The 23,335-nt window shown below is 45.1% G+C and overlaps 1 protein-coding gene across 1 annotated transcript in view; it reads left to right on the forward strand.

Moving 5' to 3' along the window:
- Positions 1 to 23,335, forward strand: part of LOC109527145 (calsyntenin-2-like) — a 164,655-nt gene that overhangs the window by 61,166 nt on the left and 80,154 nt on the right. Inside the window, exon 2 of the mRNA XM_019888883.1 lies at positions 9,931 to 10,053. Coding sequence (XP_019744442.1) covers positions 9,931 to 10,053 — 123 coding nt within the window. The remainder of the gene's footprint in view (positions 1 to 9,930; positions 10,054 to 23,335) is intronic.

Here is a 23,335-nt window from a genome sequence, read left to right on the forward strand (position 1 = left end):
CTGCAATCACTTGGGAGGGGCCATTCCAGCGTTCACTGTCCCAGAGAAGTCTTTTCAGCACCTTGAGGAAATTCTGATCACCACTCCGGACCTGGTGAGTCTGTGGAGCAGAACACCCTGGCAAGTCATTGTGCCTATGCATCTCTTTCTGATTAAATAGTCTTTTAGTCTCTCTCATTGTCTTAATGAGCCTGGCTTTGACAGTTCCGTTAGTGTTCCACAAATCCAGCCGCTTCAAATCAATGTCCAACAATTCGCCCAGTGCTTTCACTACAGTTCCCGAATCATCGCGAGCGCTCGAAGACAGTTCAACCCATTTTGAAAACACATTAACAATGACAAGACAGTATCGTTTCCCTTTTGTTTTGTTCAAACAGATTACACAATGTCTAAAAAATGTTTTGAAAAATGCATAGTCCCATGTGTATGATAATATTGGTGCACCTGTGCTATCATCGCTATCATCCCCCCGTTGACACATGTGACAAGCCATGTGTCGACCTCGCGGCGCACTCGAAGAGAGAGATTGGAAGCCAACGTTTCCCGTCTTCCAATTTCTCTATCCCTGCGTCATCCGGTTGTGCTCTCTTATTTGTCCAATATTTTCGTTCTGTGTGAGGTGCTAAAATTTGTCTTGATTTCAAATCATCATGTGTTGTGTTCTGTGCCTCTTTTGCTAGTACGTCACGTGTAACTGCAGTTTGTCAGCTGAAATGAACGGCCACAGTAGTCATCACTTTCCAATTGATGTATTGACGCACCCAGCCATCCTGTGTTTCCTCGCACCCCGGATTGGCGGGGGAGGGACTCCACAGGTGGTTTGGAACGAAGCTGGCAAGGTTATTCATGTTTTTCCACTCGCATTGCTCTGGTTTGCCCAGCGGTATGTAAGTGTGTTGCACTTGTGAGAGGAGGGGCTTGACCGCCCTTTCCACCCGCGCTGTGGCGAAACACCACTGATCTTTCCAATACACATGCTCAATAACAATACCCTGGGGTTCCAGGCCCAGAAAAACTTCCGTGTAGTCTGGGTCTGGTCCCGGTGTCCGCTTACGCCTTATGGTCACGTGCAGGTTGTTCACCGTTTGCACGTCACCTCCTGGCTTTAATCTGGTACCTGCCAAACGAACCAAACATTCGGAACTCTGAGTTACGTCATTGTTTGGTAAGTCGAGCGTCCAAAAATAGCGAGCATCATCTTGATTATTCCGCATGCGGGCTTCGACCTGGCCCTTGTGATTTACGATTGTGTAAATCTCGAGTTGCGTTTGAGCATGTCGTCCCAATAAATTGTGCGGAGAGCGAGGGTTTAACGCAGCTTCGACGAGTGCCTTACGGTCTGGGTTTGTGGGGGAAGTGATGGTTACTGTTTGCAATAACGTCAGGGGCTGCACGGAGCCGTGTGCTCCCTTCATGCAAATTTTGCCGTCGCTTGGCTTCACGGTATCACGATCCCACCGACCGAGAACGGTGATGTCTGCACCAGTATCAACAAGGAAAACAGTCGGGATTCCTTCGACCATCAGCGTCATTTCTGGCTTAGTCATGGGAGAGGTTTGACGTCTCAGCAGGTAGTTTTCTGTGTCGAAAACATGATTGCTATCGGCTGAGATGTCACCTTTGTCCTCACTTGAGGCGGGCGTTTCGAACAAAGGCGCAGAGGCCTTTACCGCTGTCATAGCTACACCCTCTGTTTTATTCCGTGTTGGTCGTAAATCCTCCTCATCTGATGAGGAGGTCCCCGTGCTACTATCACGTTCCCGCACGCGCCTGTCCTTCCGCTGTTGTTTACATTCTTTCACCAGGTGACCCTTTTGCCCGCAAAGGAAACATCTGCCTTCAACAAAACGTTTTTGGTCCCTAGGGATTAATTTGAAGGGAGAAAACGACCTTATTTGTTTATTACTTTTATAAGGAGGACCCGGGGTTTTCCTGTGTGCGTGTGGGTTTTTTGTGGCGCAATAAATGTTGGTCACGTGACTCTCATTCTTCTTTTTCTTGTTCTCGAGTCGCTCGAAATTCCGTGTGTAATTCAAAACCTCATCGATCAGACATGTTGGCCAATTCAAATTATGTCTCTTAACATATTGGGTAACTTCAGGATATGCTTGGTTCAACAAATGCTGTTTTAAATGCAAATTGAACAAGTTTGACTGTGTCTCAGGGATACCGCCGTGTATTTTGAACACTGGCCGCAGACGGTGGAAAAAATCGTCCGTAGTTTCATCAGCCTTTTGAAAGCATGTGGCAATTTCTTTTGGATTTTGCGTCTGCTCGTATGCCTTGGCGCAACGTTCCATAATTTGGTCAAGGGGTCCCCCTAGCTGCGTGAGTTCATCATAGCACAGATAACCCCCCGCAGCTTTTTAACCATTAAAGTTGCCTACAACTGCGCCAAATTTGGAGCCGGTAGTTAATGAAAGTAATTTCAGGGTCTCACTCGCGTTAAGCCTGTGGCTGTGGACTAAATCTGATAGTTCTCTTACGAACTCGTCCGGGTCGTCTTTTGGTTTTGAAAGTGACGCGGCGATGTCTTGAAATTCGGCTGGCGTCCACGGTTTATGTACATACAGCGATTCCTCATTCGCCGACGGCATTTGAACCATGGGGAACGCTTGGAAAGGGTACCCTTCGAATCTAGATTCATGCGGATTATGCTCTAGCGCAGCGGTCGGCAACCTTTGACACCGAAAGAGTCTTTTGGTTTTGAAAGTGACGCGGCGATGTCTTGAAATTCGGCTGGCGTCCACGGTTTATGTACATACAGCGATTCCTCATTCGCCGACGGCATTTGAACCATGGGGAACGCTTGGAAAGGGTACCCTTCGAATCTAGATTCATGCGAATTATGCTCAAGCGGGGTGGATGGGTCGAGGGTCCGCCTCCACTCCCACACCGTTCCCTTGGAGCGCGTTTGGTGTTGATGTCTAGGGTTTGGACGATCCTGCGGTTTGACCGGGTTCTCTAGACTCCAATTATGTACGGTAGTTTGATTGAGGGGTGTTATGGGAGTTTGATTTGTTCCCCAGGACGGAGGGGGTACCGAATTCTTTACTCTCGTAGTTTGCGACTGCAAGGGGGAGGGCCGGGTACAGCTCTCCCAAAACGGCAGCCGCTGGAGCGGCCGGGGGGCGGACTGGGAGCCGCACATCTAAAATGAAAAAAAAAAAACTTCTACTACTTTACCGCAGCATGTTTCTTATGAAATCCACGTGCTACAGAGAAAATTACATTTTATTCATTTCATGAACACATTTTGAACATTTTGAATTCTTGAAAAATACTAACAATGAATGTCTCTTTCAAATAAATTAAAAAGCTGAATTTAAATTGTCCATGTAGCAAACGAAAGCAGAAAAATGCCATGAGGCGTCATCCTTATATCCATTTATCTTATCTAAAATGAAGATAACACTGTATATATTGCTTTTTCTTACCTTTACACTTTGTATAAACAACTATAGTGTGGTTATGTCTTATGAAGTGCTACGGAGAAAATTAAATTTTACCGATGTAATGAACACATTTTGAATTCTTGAAAAAATAACTAATGTCTGAATGCGGCCACAAAGCTTGCATATGTAGTTGAATTTGCAGACTTCACCCACTTCTTGAATTGATTTTTCGTCCGGTCAGCCTTCTGCATCAGTTCCGAAACAGCTTTTTTCCTCTCTTCTCCCTCTGGATATTTTTCAGCAAAGGCTCTGTGTGTATTGTTAAAATGTCTTGCGACATTTGACCGTTTATTGTTAGCCAGTTTTTCTCCACAAATTAGGCATACTGGTAGGCCACTCTCGCCCGAGGTAAATGCAAATGAATCTGCCCAGGCATCATTGAATGTTCTATTTTCTTGAGATATTTTTCTTTTCTTACATTTCTCCATTGGCTTTGCCGGGGTTGAAAGTCGCTCAAAATAGACGCCGTTTCAGCGGGTATACCAGCTTCCGCAGTGTGACGTCTATTTTGAGCGACGAAAAAATAATATCAAATAATTTAATTAATATTTTAATATTTCAACATCACAATAGTCTTCAAATTTAGAACTAAAATAATGTAAAAACTAACACAAATAAAACACACTTCAATTAAATAAAAAAAAAAATTTTTAGTAATTTATTTTCCCAAGCCAATCGGAGCCGCATTATAAGGATGAAAGAGCCGCATGAGGCTCCGGAGCCGCGGGATGCCGACTGATGCTCTAGCGGGTTGGATGGGTCGAGGGTCCACCTCCACTCACCCACCGTGCCCTTGGAACGCGTTTGGTGTTGATGTCCAGGGTTTGGACCATCATGCGGTTTGACCGGGTTCTCTAGACTCCAATTATGCGCGGTAGTTTGATCGGGAGTTAGATTTGTTCCCCAGGACGGAGGGGGTACTGAGTTCTTTTCTCTTGTAGTTTGCGACTGTGGGGGGAGGGCTGGGTACAGCTCTCCCGAAACGGCGGTCGCTGGAGCGGCTGAGGGTTGCGTTGCAGCAGCAGCTGCAATTAAATCCTCATCCACCCTTTGACGTTTGTCTTTAAATTGTCAGTTAATTTAAACAAAATAACCATAAAACATAAAACAAGAAGACATTGAACCCACCACTCCGCGGACGGCGCCGCCACCACCTATTTAGTTTTCTCCCCGCTCCGGACTCCGGGAGCCGCCTCCGCCGCTGTCCTCCTCCGCCCTCGGTTTTTACTCGGCCCGTGGTGTTCATCAAATATTTCGCTGAATTTTTTCGATACATCAATGGATGCTATTTTCTTAACATTACGGTACCAGCGAGCATGCGCTTGTAACACAGAAAACGCGGTTTAAACTGTCGTCCGAGGTCGCGGCCACTGCCATGTTTCAATGTTGTTGACAGACGACAGGGCAAACGACGCACGTGCTCAACGTGAATAGCGCGAGAGTTTGCACCGATGTAAACCCTCTACACAAAAATGTAGAGGGTTGTTTGAAAAAAAATGCCGACCGTAAAGTTTTTTTTCGACGTAGAAATTCTCGGTCGGTTGGGTTACCGGAAACACACTACTTTTTTTTCTACGCCTAATAAGATCCAGCAGAAGTACAACAAACTGCCTCCTGATCTGATATGTGTTTCTGTGAATGCACATTTGGCAGTAATCGTATTAGGATGAGGGTTTTATATTACCACTTCTCCTGTTGCAGACAGGCATTATTCAGGATTTCACAACTTTGTCAGCACAGAAAACAATTGGACATCATTTGAATCTATATCTATCTAGCGAGCTAAGTAGCAATCTAGATACTGATTGATAGATGGCTAGAGAGAGATGGTTACAGATATAGAGATGGGAAAATGCAGTACATCGATGGTATGGTAAGCCTGACTCTTCTGAAGACAGTCTCACCCAAAGTGATTCAAGCCCTCACATTTACATTAGAAAAAAAAAAAAGTTGAGTTTTATATCGCTTCACATAAGACCTTTCACCGTTTGGTTTCCGAGTGCATTTCCAGTGACCAATATTTGAGTGTGAGAGAGCAATAACACCAGATTTAACCTGGCTGCTCCCTACTCACACCTGAGATCTTGTAATACCAAAGTGCCCAATGCCACTGGCGAAGGAAGGGAAAGAGCAGATTTTCACTTGGGGGTTGGGGGGGGGTGTTCTCACTTCTGCTGCCAGCAGTTGAGTCATTTAGACTTGGCTGTGTTGGACAGTTACACAAGCTTTAACATGGACAACACGGCCACAAAGTGGAATTTCTTCAGGCTTGTAAGCATGAAAAAATATGATCAAATAATTACATCCAGTAAGTGGGAGGAGTTTACTCACTCTTGTGAAACCACATTGGTGAGACTCCATCCATGCAATCAGCATAAGGATGGAGAGATGCTGACAAGTCACTCGAGTGGAACAGTTTCTAATTTCGCGCGGTTGCTCCCACGGCATTCAAGTGTGCTCCTCTCACTGCCTGCCGTTCTCAGTTCATGGAGATCACCCGCTCGGCCATCTTCATTTATGGCCCATTCTCTACTCTCGCTTTTTTTGTAATTTCCCTTCCCTTCCCTTCACTTCACTTCTTGGCCATCCTCCTTTTAGGTGGCTGTTCCACAGAATTACTGTAGCTCGTCCATTAGCTAAAATAGGCAAATACTAACTAAACCCTACAACTGTAGGATTTAGTGTGACCACAAAATCAATAAAATGTTGCCCTGATGATACTCTCATTATATAAAAATTCATCATTCTTATTAACTCTTAAAATGAACCCATGGATGTAGATTTATATGTAGAGCATAAATATTAGTGCAAATGATAATACCAAATAACCTCCCAATCATTTAGTATACTGTATTGTTAAGTAGATTTACTTCTTAGCGATTAGCTTCAACATGCAATGCTGATCGGCAAACAATCTGTTTTTCTGTAGCTAGGTGGCAACTGTAGAAATTAAACTTCATGGGTCTAATTCACACTTTTTTTTGTTTTTGCATCTCGCAAGCTAAGCTTTTTCTGCTTTTAAAATGCTATTCCTTTTCACTGCTTTATATTTCAGATTTGTTAGCTTAGTTGTGTGGCATTTAGTTACTAAAGCATGGCACTTACACACATCAGTGTCTAAGTATGCATTACTGTATTATTGTTAACGCTCCATCACTTACCCTTGCTCCATGCCATATTAAACTGCACCTTAGTATTTCTTTGTATCTATTAGTAAACATTTCACTGTAATGACAATGTTTATACGTCATCTAATAGACATGTCAGAAGAAATGCATTATTGTTTATGGACTGAATAGAAGCTGGAATGTATCTATATTAGCATTGTTTTTATCTTTACATTTCAAATTATGATAGAATTGATTTTTTACTCAATGGTGCTTTTAAAATGCTACATAAATCAACTTGAGTTGAGTACTGAAAAGTGTTGACTTGAGTTTACAGCCACCACACACAGCTTGCAACTTGGAGCAAAACACAGAGGACCACTGCGCATCATACAAGCAGAGCACACAAAACACCACAGCACATACAAGAAGAGTTTTCTCCCTGATACACACAAACAAGCAAAAGGGTAATATGCTGAGGCTACAAAATTGCCTATGTAATTTAGATTTTTCCAGTTCTCTCTTTTGGATGTTGTTTTCTCGCCTCTACATTGTTGACTTTTTCTGTAGCTGCGCAACCCCCCCAGCCTTTTGTCTTCCAACAATTCAGCTGACTGGGCACATTCACCACCACTAGTTTCTTCATGAAGATACTGAATAGCGTAACCATCAACATGCCACAATGTCTCAAAAATGAAAGAAGAGATGAATGGACTAAACTCTTCTAGTGTTCCTCTGGGATGACACTGACACATCGTGTACCAGAAGGAACTGGAATGGCAGTCATGCCATTTACTGCACAAGACAGGCCTGCATCTTGTTTATGGATTCCAGTAAGTTCTTCTGCCAGAATAGATTTGACACAGGCCTGGTGGAGGCAATTTTAGACTACAGTATCCCAGTAAGTGAGTTAGACCTCCGTAATGGGCACCATGATGCCATAATGACTGAAGATGTTCTGTTTGGTAATGATGTTGCTGCTTTGTTAGCTGTCACAGGCAAGAATGTCATGGACAAACACCGTCCATTTGTCAAAGGTGGCTTTACAGTCTTAATGATATGGAAGATATTTTTCACATTACATTTTCAGTGCTCTGCTTTCTGGATCTTAAAAGAGAATATTTCACTTTGTTTATAGAGAGTCAACTCTCGGCCCTTTCTTTGCGGCGAATGGGAAAACTCATGAAAACACTTCTTTCAGGCCTGCTATGGGTGCTTCAAATTCTTGTTGTGTTTGCAAGCTTTAAGTTTCACATTATGAATGCTGTAGCTATCTCAGTAGTGTACTTGACTGTTTGCCTGTCTTTGCATACCTCTCTCCATCCATTGACTTTTTTTTGGGGGGGGGTTGGGGAGGAGTGGTCATCGCAAAATACTGAGGGTGTTAAGTCACAGTTAGCTTGTGAATAATCAAAATGTCTTTTGAATTCAATTTGTCACAGCTGTTGCATGCTGGACACACTCAAAACCGATCTTGAAAGTGTTTCACCTTTGTGTGGTCTTAACTTCTGGAATGCTTCTATTGAAGTCATAAACGCAAGACACCGAAATCCAAACTCTTCACTAAAATTCAATTTTCATTGAATTTGTCACATGCATATTAAACTGTGCTATTGCTGTCTTATTGTTAAAGTGAACCCCCCACTATGGCCGACGTCGAAGCCGCGTGCAGCAAAACTAACATAATTGTTGCGCCGGCATCAGCCACAGTCTCAGGGCAGGTGTAATGAGCCAGCCCAGTCACTCCAGCAGCCACAAAGTTCTTTGTAGACTACCATTCAATACGCTGCATGGATCAACTTCAAAATAAAAGTGACCAGTCATACTGGTACATGGCTATAAATATCTTATTTAGCTTTTATTTTGAAGTTAGCCCTCAGAGCAATCATTGCGGCAACCGATTCAACTTTGAAATGAGACTGGCCTGACCTGTTCTTGGTGTGCAAAAGCTCAGTGACTTGTAGCACACTATTCACTTTCCAGTGCTCCTGCGCACCGCTTCTGCGCGCCTTCTGTGTATTTGTATGAACAAAATGTGCAATGCACCTAACCCACAAAAAGTCAACTGCGATGTGGTGGGGGATGACTGTATTTATATGTGAGGATGTTATTGTGCCCTGATTATTTTGAAAAGTTGCACTCCTGTCCTGATGAATTTATCTGCACTTGGACTTCACTGGCTTGCTGTCGTGTTGACACCAAAGCTCCTGCAGGCACTAATACTTGTACACTTGTGATTAACACTGTAATTTTTTTTTCCCCTCTCCACTTGTGGCGTGCATGTAGGCGTCTATGTACTTATTGGATTGAGCAGATGAAAAGCGGGAGGGGGTATAATCCACACTGCCGGTAATCATTTGTGATGTGATCTGTTGTAATCTTTGGATCATCTGGTGCACTGAATCTCATTGCGGCATGGGCCTTACTTTCCTCTCTGCACCCAGAGTGATAACTTCCATTCTAAGGACCCGATGAGAGTATTCATTGGCTTTGAGTCTCATGTGTGAGCCACAAGGTTTTCACTTCAGAGAAAACATGCTACGAAGGTTTTATTGACAAAATAGATGGGTGTTACTGTCTGCAATGGGCTATATATCCTCAAATAGTGGCCGGGGGCGTTGATTTACTGAGCTACCTGATGTCTATTTAGCGAAGGGCTCTTTTTAAGTAGGCGACAGCAGCATCTCTCAATTAGTGAAGACAATGTGAGCCAAGGTGACATTTGAAGGAATGCTCTGTTACTTGTATGACCTTGCTCAATTCTCACCATTTGTTATGCTCGCCATCTTCCTATCTGGCAGCAATTATACAATTCCATCAAATATTTGCACACATCTTCATCTCAACAGCCTGAATGTCCAATTGGAAAATCTTTATGTAATACTTTCGACTATGTATTTTTTTTTCTTTAGTGATGCCTCATATTTTGACTTTTTTAACACGACGCCATGTTTTCTAAACAAGGACAAATGCTAATGCGAGAACTGTTTTGAGAACGATAAGCATGTTTTTGCAGGGGATATGAAGCATTGCATTCTGTACACAGAAAAGTAGGACGGTGCTTTTTTTTTGGGGTCTCTGTTTTAGTCAAGAGAAATTGGTTCCAAATATGACTTTGTTTTGTCGTAGTACCACTGAGATCAATCACAAAGAAGGAGCTATGTCACTTTTTTCCCCCACCTCCTTTCCATTCCAAGATCTTTTGAATTGACTCGGGACGTCCAGATGATACGATGTGCAGTGGAAAGAAACCTGTGAATTACAAAAACAATCCTTGCAATGCTTGCTTTGAATTGAAATGTGCATTCAAGAAAACGTTGAACAGGAACAAAAAAAGATTAATCTCATCCTGTCTCCCCCCTCCACAGTCAACAAGCACAAACCGTGGATTGAAGCTTCTTACCATGGCGTGATCACAGAAAACACGGAGACTGTGTTGCTGGACCCTCCGCTTGTTGCTCTTGACAAGGATGTGGCGATCCCCTATGCAGGTAGCTACACGCATGGACAAATGAATGCAAAGATATTGAAATCATTTCAGACTACATTGGAGCCTCTAAGGCTGAACACTCAATTTTTTGGTGTGCTGGGATTCAATTTGTTCTACTAACGCCTATGGGCACTAAACTCTAAAATCAATTAAAAAAAAAATCTGACTAGTCACTTCAACTCGTGATGCTGATGCGGTAGGTCAAGGAGGAGGAAAAATCCTTGTGGCTCTTGTCATCAGCAAGATGTACAGCTCATGTCTGTTCTATTCTGCGCAGGTATTTTATGCTTGGCAGCATGGCAGACCTCAAATACGCCACGGAATGAGTTAACACCTAAATGCGGCAGAAGAACATCATTATAAAGCTCATCTTCAGATGACGCTTTCAGATGTTGATTGTGTCGTCTTATAAGACGCAGCCATGCGATGATTGCAGAGCTGACAGTGACGAGAATGAGACGGAGCACGCTGTTATAATTAGATAAATGTTTTCCAGACTGCAAGGCAAACAAAGAGCCCTTCTGGCTGTGAAACACTTAAAAACCATTTGGCCATAATGAGCAGTTATTAATCCCGACGCCGACAACCATGGACAATGGATATTCAACTTTAGATTTGTCTTCCATTTATTTTTGTCATGCCCCAGCCATCTTTTCTAAATGCTGTGCAAGCTGCTCTGGATACATGTTTGACCCTGATGAGGGTGAAACTCTCCCAATAGCTTGAGGAGACTCAAGAAAAATGCTGGAGCACCCGCCCAATTGATCTCCTTTGAACCATCGTCTACAGCAGGGGTGTCAAAACTTATTTTAGTCGCGGGCCAATTTGGAGTTACGTCTTCCCTCGGAGGGCCGTTATGACAGTGAAACCACAAAATTATTACTTGTACTCAACAACCTAATAGATTACTGGTTTTGAAATCAGCCAAGTCAATTATAATAGTTTGTTCAATTGTTGTTCGAGTGTAAAGAGGGTAACAAAGTTATTGTAGAATCTTAAGTGCAGAATTGTCACTTATTGCAAGTGACAATTTAACATTTTGGTACAGATTTTAGCAAGTTGATACACATGATTTGTTTTCACGGGCCACATAAAATGACCTTGCGGGCCGGATATGGCCCCCAGGCCTTGAGTTTGACACCTGTGGTCTACAGCGATACAAACACGTCGGCGTGTTTGTATCATATTATTTCCCCTTGTTTCCTATTCAGCCCAATGCCATGTTTCTCATTAATTGCATCGAGGAGACGGACAACAGCTTTTAGCCGCTTGCCGTCGCTCCCATCCTTCGGCCTTCCGCCGCCGCAGGCTCTTCTCTATGCGTCCTATTGGCAGTCTCTCTCTCGCTCCCTTCACCTTCCGAGCCCATACTTTGTCCTAATTGCGTTTTGACTCATATCCTGTCCTTCCCTCCCCTGCGGCGGCGCATTTCATTGAAGCTAGCGCAGTGGCCTCGCCTTAACCGTCATGTGTAGGGGTAAGTTATGACTGCGTGCCACAATGCCCGACCCTCTGTCGCTTTAGAGCCAAGGTGTGGCGATGGAGTGGTGCGCTCTGAGCAAGCCTTTTCAATCCAATTCGTATGAAGGATGCTCGCAATGGACTCGAGGTTACCATGAAGCAGATCGGAGTCAGTTTCCTCTTTCCCATTCTTCATCCCGAGACCACAGTCAACAGGCGTATATTCTCCCTATTCAGCATGGTACCAGAATAGCATGCCGTTGTTCACTCGAGTATTTCCTCTGCGGAACAGAAGTCGCTGGAGAGAAACAAGAGCATGCTGTGAAGGAAAATGGAGAATAGACAAAAGGCACTGTGGGAGCATCATGGCAAAAAAAAAAAAAAAAAAGAACATGGATGCATGCGATACAATTTTCTGGGCCAGTTCCCATTTGTCTTACCCCCAACCCATCAAAAGAATTGCACAGTGGTTATGTGTCAACATGTTTTGATGATATACATGGCTGTACAACATGTATTCGGTGCTTCTGGAAAAAACAAACAAACAAACAAACCAAAAATGCGTGTGATATGAAAAGTCTACACTGTAGAAATGTCATGCTTTTGAAAGAATAATTTCAAAACTTTTTCCACCACTAATGTGATCCTATAAAGCACAGGTGTCAAACTCCGATCCTGGAGGGCCGCTGTCCTGCATGTTTTCCAAGTCTCCCTGTTGTAACACATCTGATTCAAATGATCAGATCATCAGCAAGGTCTGTGGAAGCCTGATATTGAAACTGTTCATTTGAATCAGGTGTGTTGCAACAGGGAAACTTGGAAAACATGCAGGACAGCGGCCCTCCAGGACCTGAGTTTGACACCTATGCTCTAATGTGATCCTATAAAGCACAGGTGTCAAACTCCGATCCTGGAGGGCCGCTGTCCTGCATGTTTTCCAAGTCTCCCTGTTGTAACACATCTGATTCAAATGATCAGATCATCAGCAAGGTCTGTGGAAGCCTGATATTGAAACTGTTCATTTGAATCAGGTGTGTTGCAACAGGGAAACTTGGAAAACATGCAGGACAGCGGCCCTCCAGGACCTGAGTTTGACACCTATGCTATAAAGTGTCAAACTGTGTTCCATGATCGCGTCTCTGCTGGACGCTTCGAGCCGCTGCACTGGGAGTGCCCAACCGTTCTGATCAGCTCACACGCAGCTACCACAAAGCCTATGAGGGGAAAACGCAGAAAAGGTTGCACACCTGACAAAGTTCAGACGTGAGCTGAAATGCTTCTCTTGTCGTCACACAATGAACTCTTCAAATGCATACATTTGCGAAACTTTTGTCTTGCAAACGCTGATGGCTTTATTTTGGATTCTTTTGCCATGGTTTGTCATCCAGCAACACCTGTCACTTTTCTTCAGACCGTGCTAATTAGACTCCGAGACCCTACCAAGCAGGCGCCGTGATATTTGACAGAACAACAGATGAATTGTTACGTTTGCTAGGAGTGAGGAGGCAAATGAATATTTTTGGCGGTTGAACAGATGCAGGATATGCGCATCAAAGGTCGAAAGGAGGACTGAATTGACCAGGCTTGTTTGCCTGCCCAGAAGGGACGGGGAGCATCTCTTTTGTCTGCCTCGTTTGTTCCATTTCTGCTTGTCCTTTGTGGAGGTGTTGCAGTTGTGCAGTTAGCGCTGATTTGGTGAAGCAGGCCTGAAGAAAGAGGCACATGCACAACATCAAACAGTCACTGGGATGCTCGCTGAAGGGCTGACGCCTAGCTGTAAACCACAAAGCATTCCGAGATTACATCATAGTTCAGGAGAAATGTGTTCATGTCACTTTCTTACCTCAATAAGTATCAAAAAAATTTGATAAGATACGATATCCTTTATTTGTCCCACACTGGGGAAATTTACAGTCTACAGCAGCAATTTTGGGGGGTAGAAAGAAGAAAAACAAAGTGTTTGCAAGCACAAAAATAAATGTAGATAATGTGTTCCAAACACTGTTTTTATACCGCTTAGCCTCACTTGGATGAACTACAAGCACAGCATCAACATTTTGCAGGGAAGTAATGATGCTTTCAGTTTAAAAAAAACGAAACAACAAACAAAAAAAAAAAAATCAAAATCACACACTGGACGCTGTCACGTTTCGGACAAGCCGAATTAAGTTTGGATCCCAAAAGTGTAGACGTCAACAGGGTCTCCGTAGCAAAAATGTTTTAATACAAAAATCGCACCGACAAAGAGTAACAAAAAGCGCTGGTCCAAACGGACCAGGAAGTACAATAAGTATTAACAAAAAGCGCTTGCCCAAAAGGCAAGGGGAGAAACTAAGAACCGAGAATGTAAACGAAAAGCAATGTGACCAAAGCACACGCAAGCAAAAGCCAAATCACTAAATAAAATCCATACTTACTAGATCAATAGTACCGAGAGTATCAAAAGCGAAAAACGAAGATGTCTATAGCAAAAGGGTCTATGAGCATGGAAACAGCAAGGCATAAACAATACTCCGACAACAGCTGAACCGCAGAAAAGTCCTTAAATACAGAGACCCATAATGAATGGATTGGCAGCAGGTGTGCACCCAGAAGTGCGCTCCTGCCACCTGCTGGCCAGACCCAAAACACGGACGCCTCCTGGCGGACCACCCGGCCTCGATGGGTGCGCAGCGTGGAAAGCACGGAGAAGGGACGGGTCCAAGATCCAGGAGTGGGGGACCCACTGCTGATCCTCCGGGCCGTAGCCCTCCCAGTCGACCAAATACTGGAACCCCTTACCCCTGCGCCGAGAGTCCAAAATTTCCCACACTGTGTACACCGGGTCGCCGTCGATGAGCCGTGGAGGAGGAGGCGATGTGGGAGGAGGAGCCAGGGAACTGGTGGCCACTGGCTTCAACAGGGAAACGTGGAAGACTGGGGTGACCTTCATGGTGGGCGGCAGTCGGAGTTTGACGGAGACGGGGTTGATGACCGATTCCACCATGAACGGTCCCGTGAAGCGAGGCCCCAACTTGCGAGAAGTACCAGTCAGTCGCAGATCCTTTGTCGACAGCCACACCTTCTGCCCCACCTGATAACTAGGTGCTGGGCGTCGGCGGTGGTCAGCGATCTGCCGGTTCCTCACAGCAGTGCGTGACAGTGCAGCTCTGGTCTCCCTCCACACGCGATGGGCCCGTCGCAGGTGGAGCTGTATGGACGGGAGTTCCACCTGACCCTCCTGGGAAGGAAATAGAGGAGGTTGATAACCATAGGCAGACATGAAAGGAGACCGACCGGTGGCAGACGAGACGAGGGTGTTGTGGGCGTATTCCACCCAAGGCAGTAGAGTCGACCACGAGGAGGGGCGATGGAGAAAAACGCAGCGCAGAGCTGCCTCCAAGTCCTGATTCAGGCGTTCCGTTTGGCCGTTAGACTGCGGGTGGTAACCAGAGGACAGACTAGCAGTGGCCCCCATGGCATGACAGAAACGTTTCCACACTCTGGTCTGACACGATGTCCACCGGAATCCCATGAAGACGGAAGACGTGTTTGATGAGAAGGTCGGCGGTCTCCAGGGCGGATGGCAGCTTGGATAAGGCAACAAAATGAACAGATTTAGAGAAGCGATCAACAATGGTGAGTATGACGGACTTGCCCCGGGAAGGAGGTAGGCCTGTGACAAAGTCCATGGAGATGTGGGACCATGGTCGAGACGGAACAGGCAAAGGCTGCAGCAACCCAGCCGGTGGTTGGTGGGATGCCTTACTGCATGCGCAGGTGGAGCAGGCCTTGATGTAGTCCAGCGTATCTTTCCGAAGCTCCGGCCACCAAAACCGCTGCGAGACGAGCTCTAAGGTCCGGTTCACCCCAGGATGGCAAGCCATCTTAGACGTGTGCCCCCACTGCAACACCTCCGAGCGCAGAGGTGGGGGTACAAAAAGCTTCCCTGCAGGATAGCCAGCCGGGACTTGGGTTCCGTTCTGGGCCTCCTGGACCCTTCGTTCTATTGTCCACCTCAGGGCCCCCAAAATACGATGGTCGGGAAGAATACTTTGTGGTTCGCTGCTCCTCTCCGCGGGGTCATGGATACGGGAGAGAGCATCAGGTCGTATGTTCTTTGAGCCAGGGCAATAGGTACGGGTGAAGTTGAAACGTGTAAGGAGAAGCGCCCACCGGGCTTGGTGTGAGTTTAGTCTCTTGGCAGAGCGGATGTATGCAAGGTTCTTGTGGTCGGTGTACACAGTGAATGGCTCTTCAGTCCCCTCGAGCCAATGTCGCCACTCCTGCAGAGCCAAAATGACTGCTAGCAGTTCACAGTTTCCCACGTCATAGTTGGCTTCGGCTGGGCTGAGACGACGAGAGAAGAAGGTGCAAGGGTGGAGTCTTTGGTCAACTGGGGATCTCTGCGACAATCCCGCCCCCACCCCTGAATCTGAAGTGTCCACCTCTACGATGAAAGGATAAGATGGGTTAGGATGTTGCAAAACCGGAGGGTTAGTGAAGGCCTTCTTTAATTCCAAAAACACGTTGTCGGCGTCGGTGTCCCACCTAAAGGGAACCTTGACAGAGGTCAACCGGGTCAGAGGTAGGGCTCTCTGGCTGTAATTACGGATGAATCGGCGATAGAAATTAGCGAAACCCAAGAAACGTTGCAGCTGTTTCCTAGTAGTTGGTGTGGGCCACTCTACCACCGCCTTAACTTTGGCGGAGTCAGCTCTCAGCTGACCCTTCTCAATAACGAAACCAAGGAACGAAATAGAATCGACGTGAAACTCGCATTTCTCTGCTTTGACGAATAACCGATTCTCTAACAGGCGCTGCAGAACGAGCCTGACATGGTGTTGGTGCTCTTGAAGAGTACGGGAAAAAAATCAATATGTCGTCCAAATAGACAAAACAAAATACATTCAGAAGGTCTCTCAACACGTCATTAATGAGACTCTGGAACATTTGTTAACCCAAATGGCATGACCAAATCCTCAAAATGCCCTAAAGGTGTCTTGAATGCCGTTTTCCATTCATCCCCCTCACGAATACGGACCAGATGGTAAGCACTTCGTAGATCTAGTTTTGAAAATATGGTGGCAGACTGGAGGGGGGGGCGAATGCCGAATCTAACAACGGAAGGGGATATTTGTTTTTGATGGTGATCTTGTTTAGTCCCTGATAGTCGACACAAGGGCGTAACGACTTGTCTTTCTTCTCGATAAAAAAGAACCCGGCCCCCAATGGGGATTTAGATGGCCTAATGAGGCCAGCCGAGAGTGAGCTGTCAATATATTCCCTCAAAGCCTCTTGTTCCAGCTGTGAAACCTGATGTAATCGTGAATTCGGAAGAGGGGCGTTATCAAGTAAGTCGATTGCGCAATCGTACGGTCGGTGCGGCGGCAAGGACTGAGCGCGGTCTTTGCTAAACACTTGACGCAAATCATGGTAAATACTCGGCACATTATCCAAACAAATGACTTCCGGTGGATCATTACGCGTTGGACCTCTATTTTCTGCCGCCGAGTGCAAACAGTGGGCATAGCAGAACGGACTCCAATTTTCGATCGCGGGACGTTCCCAGGAAATGACAGGATTATGGGTTCTCAGCCACGGCAACCCCAAAATTAACGGTACGGAACGAGACCGCATTAGATAAAATCTCCGGTATTCAATGTGATTGCCTGACAACCTTAGTTTTAATGGCCCGGTGATCAGTTTCACTTCCATCAAGAGCCGCCCGTCCAGGTCGTGAACCCGCTTTATATCTTTTAACTCATCCACCGGACAACCCAGTTCATTAGCCATCATGAGGTCTAAAAAACAATCGTCCGCCCCTGAGTCCACCAATGCCCGAATCGTAATAGCCTGTGAGGGACCATAGATAGTTCCGTCCAGCTCCAGTCTTTTAGGCTGTCCCGTACTGGACTCCTCCCTTCTCAGCTCCCGTGAGTCAGTGCTGGGAGGAAACTCACATTTCTCGGAGCGCCTAGCCAGGCGGGCCGGTGTCACGGAACAGTTGGCAACTCGATGTCCTGGTTGACCGCAGTAGAAGCAGGCCTGGTCCCGAATCCGGTGCCGTCTCTCCTCTGGCCCCAAACGTCCGCCTCCCAGCTGCATGGGCTCCCCCCTCTGCGTCGGCAGTCCCAGTACTGGGGTGATGCTCTGGTCCGGACGGTCGCCAGGACTCGTGGGAAGTTGGTCGACCCCCCGCACATCGGGGCTGAAAACGGGCGTTTCCCCGTTCGGCCCCACGTTCCCGCTCGCGCTCCCGCATGCGGTTGTCCAGGATGAGAGCCAGATTAACAAGTTCCTCCAAATTGGTGCTGTCATCGCGGGTTGCCAGTTCGTCCTTGAATGATACATTCAATCCGCGGCCAAACAAGCCACAGAGGGCGCGGTCACCGTAACCACTACGGGCGGCCAGAATCCGAAAAGAAATGGAATATTCGGCTACGGATTGTTTCCCCTGCCGAATAGCTAATAACCGTCCTTCAGCCTCCCTTCCCATAACAGGATGGTGAAACACGCGACGAAACTCGGCGACAAACTCCGGGAAGGAAGACCGAAGCCCGGGTTGAGCATTGCTTATTTCCACTGCCCAGGCCGCCGCCTGACCAGTCAAAAGGCTCATTACGAATGCCACCTTGGTACTATCCTTCTCGTAAGCAGAAGGTTGCTGGTCGAATATTAGGGAGCATTGGTGCAAAAATTGTTTACCGAGGCCCGGTTTGCCACCATAGCGATGGGGGTGTGGGAAATTAGGCTCCCGCCCCACGATTGGGGGAGATGGTATCTCGGTGGCTACCGTAGGTGATCTTGAGGATGGCGTTCCTCGGTTGCTCGCTTGTTCCATCCAGGATCTCAAATTATCTCGGGCCCCGGCGAGCGCTGGTCCTGGCGGGCCCACCAGTTGTCCCTGGCTGGTCAAGGTGGTCATTATCTTGTTAACATCTACGGGATCCATTGTGGTCGCAGTATTCTGTCACGTTTCGGACAAGCCGAATTAAGTTTGGATCCCAAAAGTGTAGACGTCAACAAGGTCTCCGTAGCAAAAATGTTTTAATACAAAAATCGCACCGACAAAGAGTAACAAAAAGCGCTGGTCCAAACGGACCAGGAAGTACAATAAGTATTAACAAAAAGCGCTTGCCCAAAAGGCAAGGGGAGAAACTAAGAACCGAGAATGTAAACGAAAAGCAATGTGACCAAAGCACACGCAAGCAAAAGCCAAATCACTAAATAAAAACCATACTTACTTGATCAATAGTACCGAGAGTATCAAAAGCGAAAAATGACGATGTCTAGAGCAAAAGGGTCTATGAGCATGGAAACAGCAAGGCATAACCAATACTCCGACAACAGGGTGAACCGCAGAAAAGTCCTTAAATACAGAGACCCATAATGAATGGATTGGCAGCAGGTGTGCACCCAGAAGTCCGCTCATGCCACCTGCTGGCCAGACCAAAAACAGAACTATGACAGACGCATTGATAGACAATACAGTGAACCTTGGCATATTCGCAGTTTGACATGTGCCGGTTATTATAGTGAACAAGAACGACCAAAATAAAAATTGCTGTGAAAAAAATAACTAATTGAAAATGCATCGTGTGGTGTCGCTGAGCTATGTTTGAGTTTATTTAGACAAAATGTGTGCTTTACCACCGTCGTGTGGCATCTATAGGCACTTGTCTGGTGGCGTGGGCACCCGCAGCAGCTCCTCTTTTTGTCTGTTGTCTATTTAAGAGGGAGGAAATTTCATCTGTGCTGTATGACAGCACATTTGACAATAAAGTTGTACTTGATACTTGTCAGCCTTTTTAAGGAGGACCTCGATTGCGCACGGATTTTGGCCATTCTCCAGAAGACCCCCTATTTGTGGGGGTTCTCTGTATGTTTATTCATGTAGTTTGGAGTGCTGGAGAACAGCAATGAATTGCAACTAATATTTTGGTGTTCTTATCGGCAAACACACCATTGCAAATTACGACCGCAAGAACAAATGATTCTCTGCTAAAACGGTATTTTCAAGATAATATTTGCACTGGTCTTTGTTGGATCTCATCATTTTTATTACCTTGTTAACTCTGCACTCTTTGTTTTATATCTGGATCTCTTTATGTAATAGACCTTACAAGATGAGATTGTTAAAAAGAAAAAAAATTGTGATGAAATCACTAGAGGAAGGCTGTAACATTTTACCTCTGAATGTTAATGAAGTTCAAACCTCCCCAAATGAAATGTCAGAGAGAAGCACATTTACCTCAGAGGTGAATATCTGTTCTGTGGCACATAGTGATGGCGAAATGAGCCCGTTACACCAGTGGGACGTCATAAAATGAAGGTTTAGACGCTGCTCTGCTATTTTGGCAAGGATTTTTGCCCTGGTTTCCAGAGGAAGAAAAGCCACAAACAGATATTGATATTTAAAGATTCCATTTACAAATTACTTTATTCAAAATCTTACATCTGAACCCTCATGCTGTACATTCAGTGGTATTGCTGTTGTCAGCTGAAGTTTGCATGGGGCTATTGTGAAAAAGATCACAGAGGTCCTTTCTGGCCCATTTAAAAGAAGGAAAGAGTCCAAACTGGAGCCACAAGAGAGCTCTATTTGTTGAAATCACATGTGGTGGCTAACAGCCTCACTATTGCATCCCTCGCATTAACTTAACTACCGTGGTTTGTGGGAGCCCCCTGAAGGGAAGCCACTGCTTTGCTGCAGCTTATGCCCGCCATTTTTGCATGATCCAAGATACAATGTGTGTGTGTGTGTGTGTGTGTGTGTGTGTGTGTGTGTGTGTGTTTGTGTGTGTTTATGTCACTCAGAGACAACCCAAGGAAATACAAAATGAACTTTTCAAATGACAATTCAAATTAACAAAACAAAACAAAAATTCCTCAATCTTTCTGACCCCCCCCCGGCAGCAATAACAGAAATCAAGCGTTTGTAATAATTGATGATGAGTCTTTCACATCGCTCTGGAGGAATTTTGTTCCACTCTGCGGAATTATTTCTTCTCCGCCATATTGTTTTTTGTTTGTTTGTTTGTTTGTTTGTTTGTTTTTTGAACATGAACTGCCCGTTAAAGGTTACACCACAGCATCTCAATTGGATTTAAAATCAGGACTTTGACGTGGCCTCACCAAAGGATTTATCTATCTATCTATCTATCTATCTATCTATCTATCTATCTATCTATCTATCTATCTATCTATCTCTCTTAAAACTGACATCAGGGGGGGGGCAATTACTTTTTCACGGGACTATATGTATATCATGGTGTGTATGTGTCTATGCATGTATCAGATCTTTCTTAAGTGAAGTATGTAAATTATTGACACAATCTTATTTAATCAGTCATTTAATTCATAAATTCTTCAGGCGTTGGAGTAGACACAGTTCCCCCTGAATTTCATTTCTTCATCTTGGCCAAAAGTTTTGGACCGTGCGTTTTTGGATGACTTTGATGTGAAATAAGCTGACCTCAACAATAAGAAGCACCACCTTTGGGATGAACTACCTGGAAAATGTCAGCCTTCTCTCGGGTCGGGCAGTTGGGAACCCTGACCTCACAAATAATGGGCTCCAATTTACTCCCACTTCAAAACTGTTTCGAGTGGAAGCTGCAGCTGGAAAAAACCTGCGGTATCCTAGTATGATGCAACTATTAGCCTCTCATGCATAGGCGATGGCTGTATTTTGGTGTATGCATATGTAAATATGGAAGGTAACTCTCTTTGGGTTGAGAGACAATGGAAGCGATTGGATAGAGAAAAGTGCTTTTCATGGAGCAAAAAAATTGCGGAAAGAACCTGCTCTCGAACAATAGTCCCCTGAACTGAAATTGCTTCATGCATTGTGCCTGTGAAAAGCAGCTGAAATGAATCCAGTATTTCTCTTGATTTCTCCAGCGTTCTTTCTTTTTTGTGGTGTCTTTTGTATCTTGACAGGCCAATTAGATGCCAATTTGCATATCTTTTCTGTGTTCACGTGAGCATAAAATGGGCCAATCTGGCTTTTGAACCTGTGCACCACATCACATACACTCAAACAAACGTCGGCATTTGTCCGTGACCAAAGCCAGAGAATGGGTGATGGGTGGGCCGTGACGTCCGACCCTGCGGGCCCTTTGATGTCAATTCCCGTCGTCAGCAGGGAGTGCTGTGGCATGAAATGTCAGCATCTTGGATGGCTGAAAAACGGGTGGCTTGTTCTGCTTAATTCTTATTCCATCAGTGCAATCTTAATCACACTGCCCTCTTTAGACTAGTGTGGCTGCGTAGAACATATTATTGGAAACAACATTTTGAACTTGACTTCCCTTTTAAGTAAGAACACGGAGTAGTAATTTATTGCTTGTTGTTTGTTTACAAGTACCTGGGAGGAGGACCTTGGGGGGTGGGAAAGTCGGTAGGATTCAGACTTGACAGGTAGATCGTGGCAACTTTCAGGACACAATGAACCCTGAGGTCATTGCAACACTAATGGCAGCATGGTCACACAGGCTGACAATTTTAAAGGCTACTCAAAAGGACGAGCCAATCAAGTTTCTCTCCAAAAAACAAAGCTTCCGCATCACAGTTGTGCTTCCCGTCACTGGTGCTGCTGATTCAAAATTCACTATGTTCAATGTCAGATTAATGGAAGGAGTCGAGGCAACAAGATGAAACGGCGTGATGTGTCAGTATGCGGCCATTGTGCCCTCTTACTCATGTCTTCCCGTTTCCAAAAGGCGATGCTTCAAATGGCGACACTTATCATCGGTTTAGCAGAAAAAGGCGCTGAAGGACGGAGAGGAAAAGCCAATGTGAATGAGGACGAAGCAAGGGGTCTATTCAGGCCATCTGCAATTCATAGCATTGCAATGACTGAAATCAGTCGGAAAAGACAGAGTGTCCAAAGGTAGGGATCATTTCACACTTCGCAAAAAAGATCAAGTCCAGTGTGTCTACCACAAAGCAGAGCTGCCTTCTCATGCAGCACGGCTATGATCCTGACGCAGAACATATTGTAATGGCCTCACAAGTGATCCCTAATGGACTTGTCCCTTACGCTCACTTTATCGAACAAATGTTCACAAAATCAATCCAAAATTGTGAGATTTAAAAAAGTTCCCCGAATGAAATACAGTAAATATTCTCTAGTGCGGACTCGTGTTTGTGCTGTCCAATTTGTCCGGATAACAGAAATTCCTCATTTGGGAAATGAGCATGGTACATGTCCTTTTGAACCTGCAAGTATGTTGACAAAATGCACGTGTAACAACCCAATCAATAAAATACAAAAATATACTGTCCAAAAACTGTTTACATCACAAAAACTGCAATACAGGTGTATCCCAAAAAAATCACAACAGTAAAATACTTAGAGTATTTTAATGTTTATTTTTTTTCTGTCTTGGGAAAAAAATGTGTCTATTTTGGATTGTTTTGTTGGATGCATTCTTTGGTTTATGACAATGTTTGCCTGCGTGTCATACAGTTTTCTTGCTAGTTGCAAGTAACTGTCCCGTTGATCACCGATGTCTGGTAATTCTTGTGCATACTGATGGATTTGTTGCCATTTGCATTGCTTCCTCACTGGATGGTGGCTTGTCATCAGGATTTGAATCGATGCCTTGTTTTTTAAAGTTTCGTAGATTTGCGTCTTTCCGACTCCAAGTGTCTGCTGGATGCTTTTAACTTTGTGTCCAGCCTTGCTCAAATGGATGCATTTCACTCGCTCCGCTCCAGTCATTACAGTTCTTCTACGTTTCGATGCCATGATCTACACGACGTAAGTGAATAAAGTTAAAATCTTTCACAATTGCAGTAAAACGCACGCCAATAAAAAGTCACTTACACGTCTT

This window comes from Hippocampus comes, unplaced genomic scaffold (genome assembly GCF_001891065.2).
Source record: "Hippocampus comes isolate QL1 unplaced genomic scaffold, H_comes_QL1_v1.1 scaffold228, whole genome shotgun sequence".
NCBI classification, from domain to species: Eukaryota; Metazoa; Chordata; class Actinopteri; order Syngnathiformes; family Syngnathidae; genus Hippocampus; species Hippocampus comes.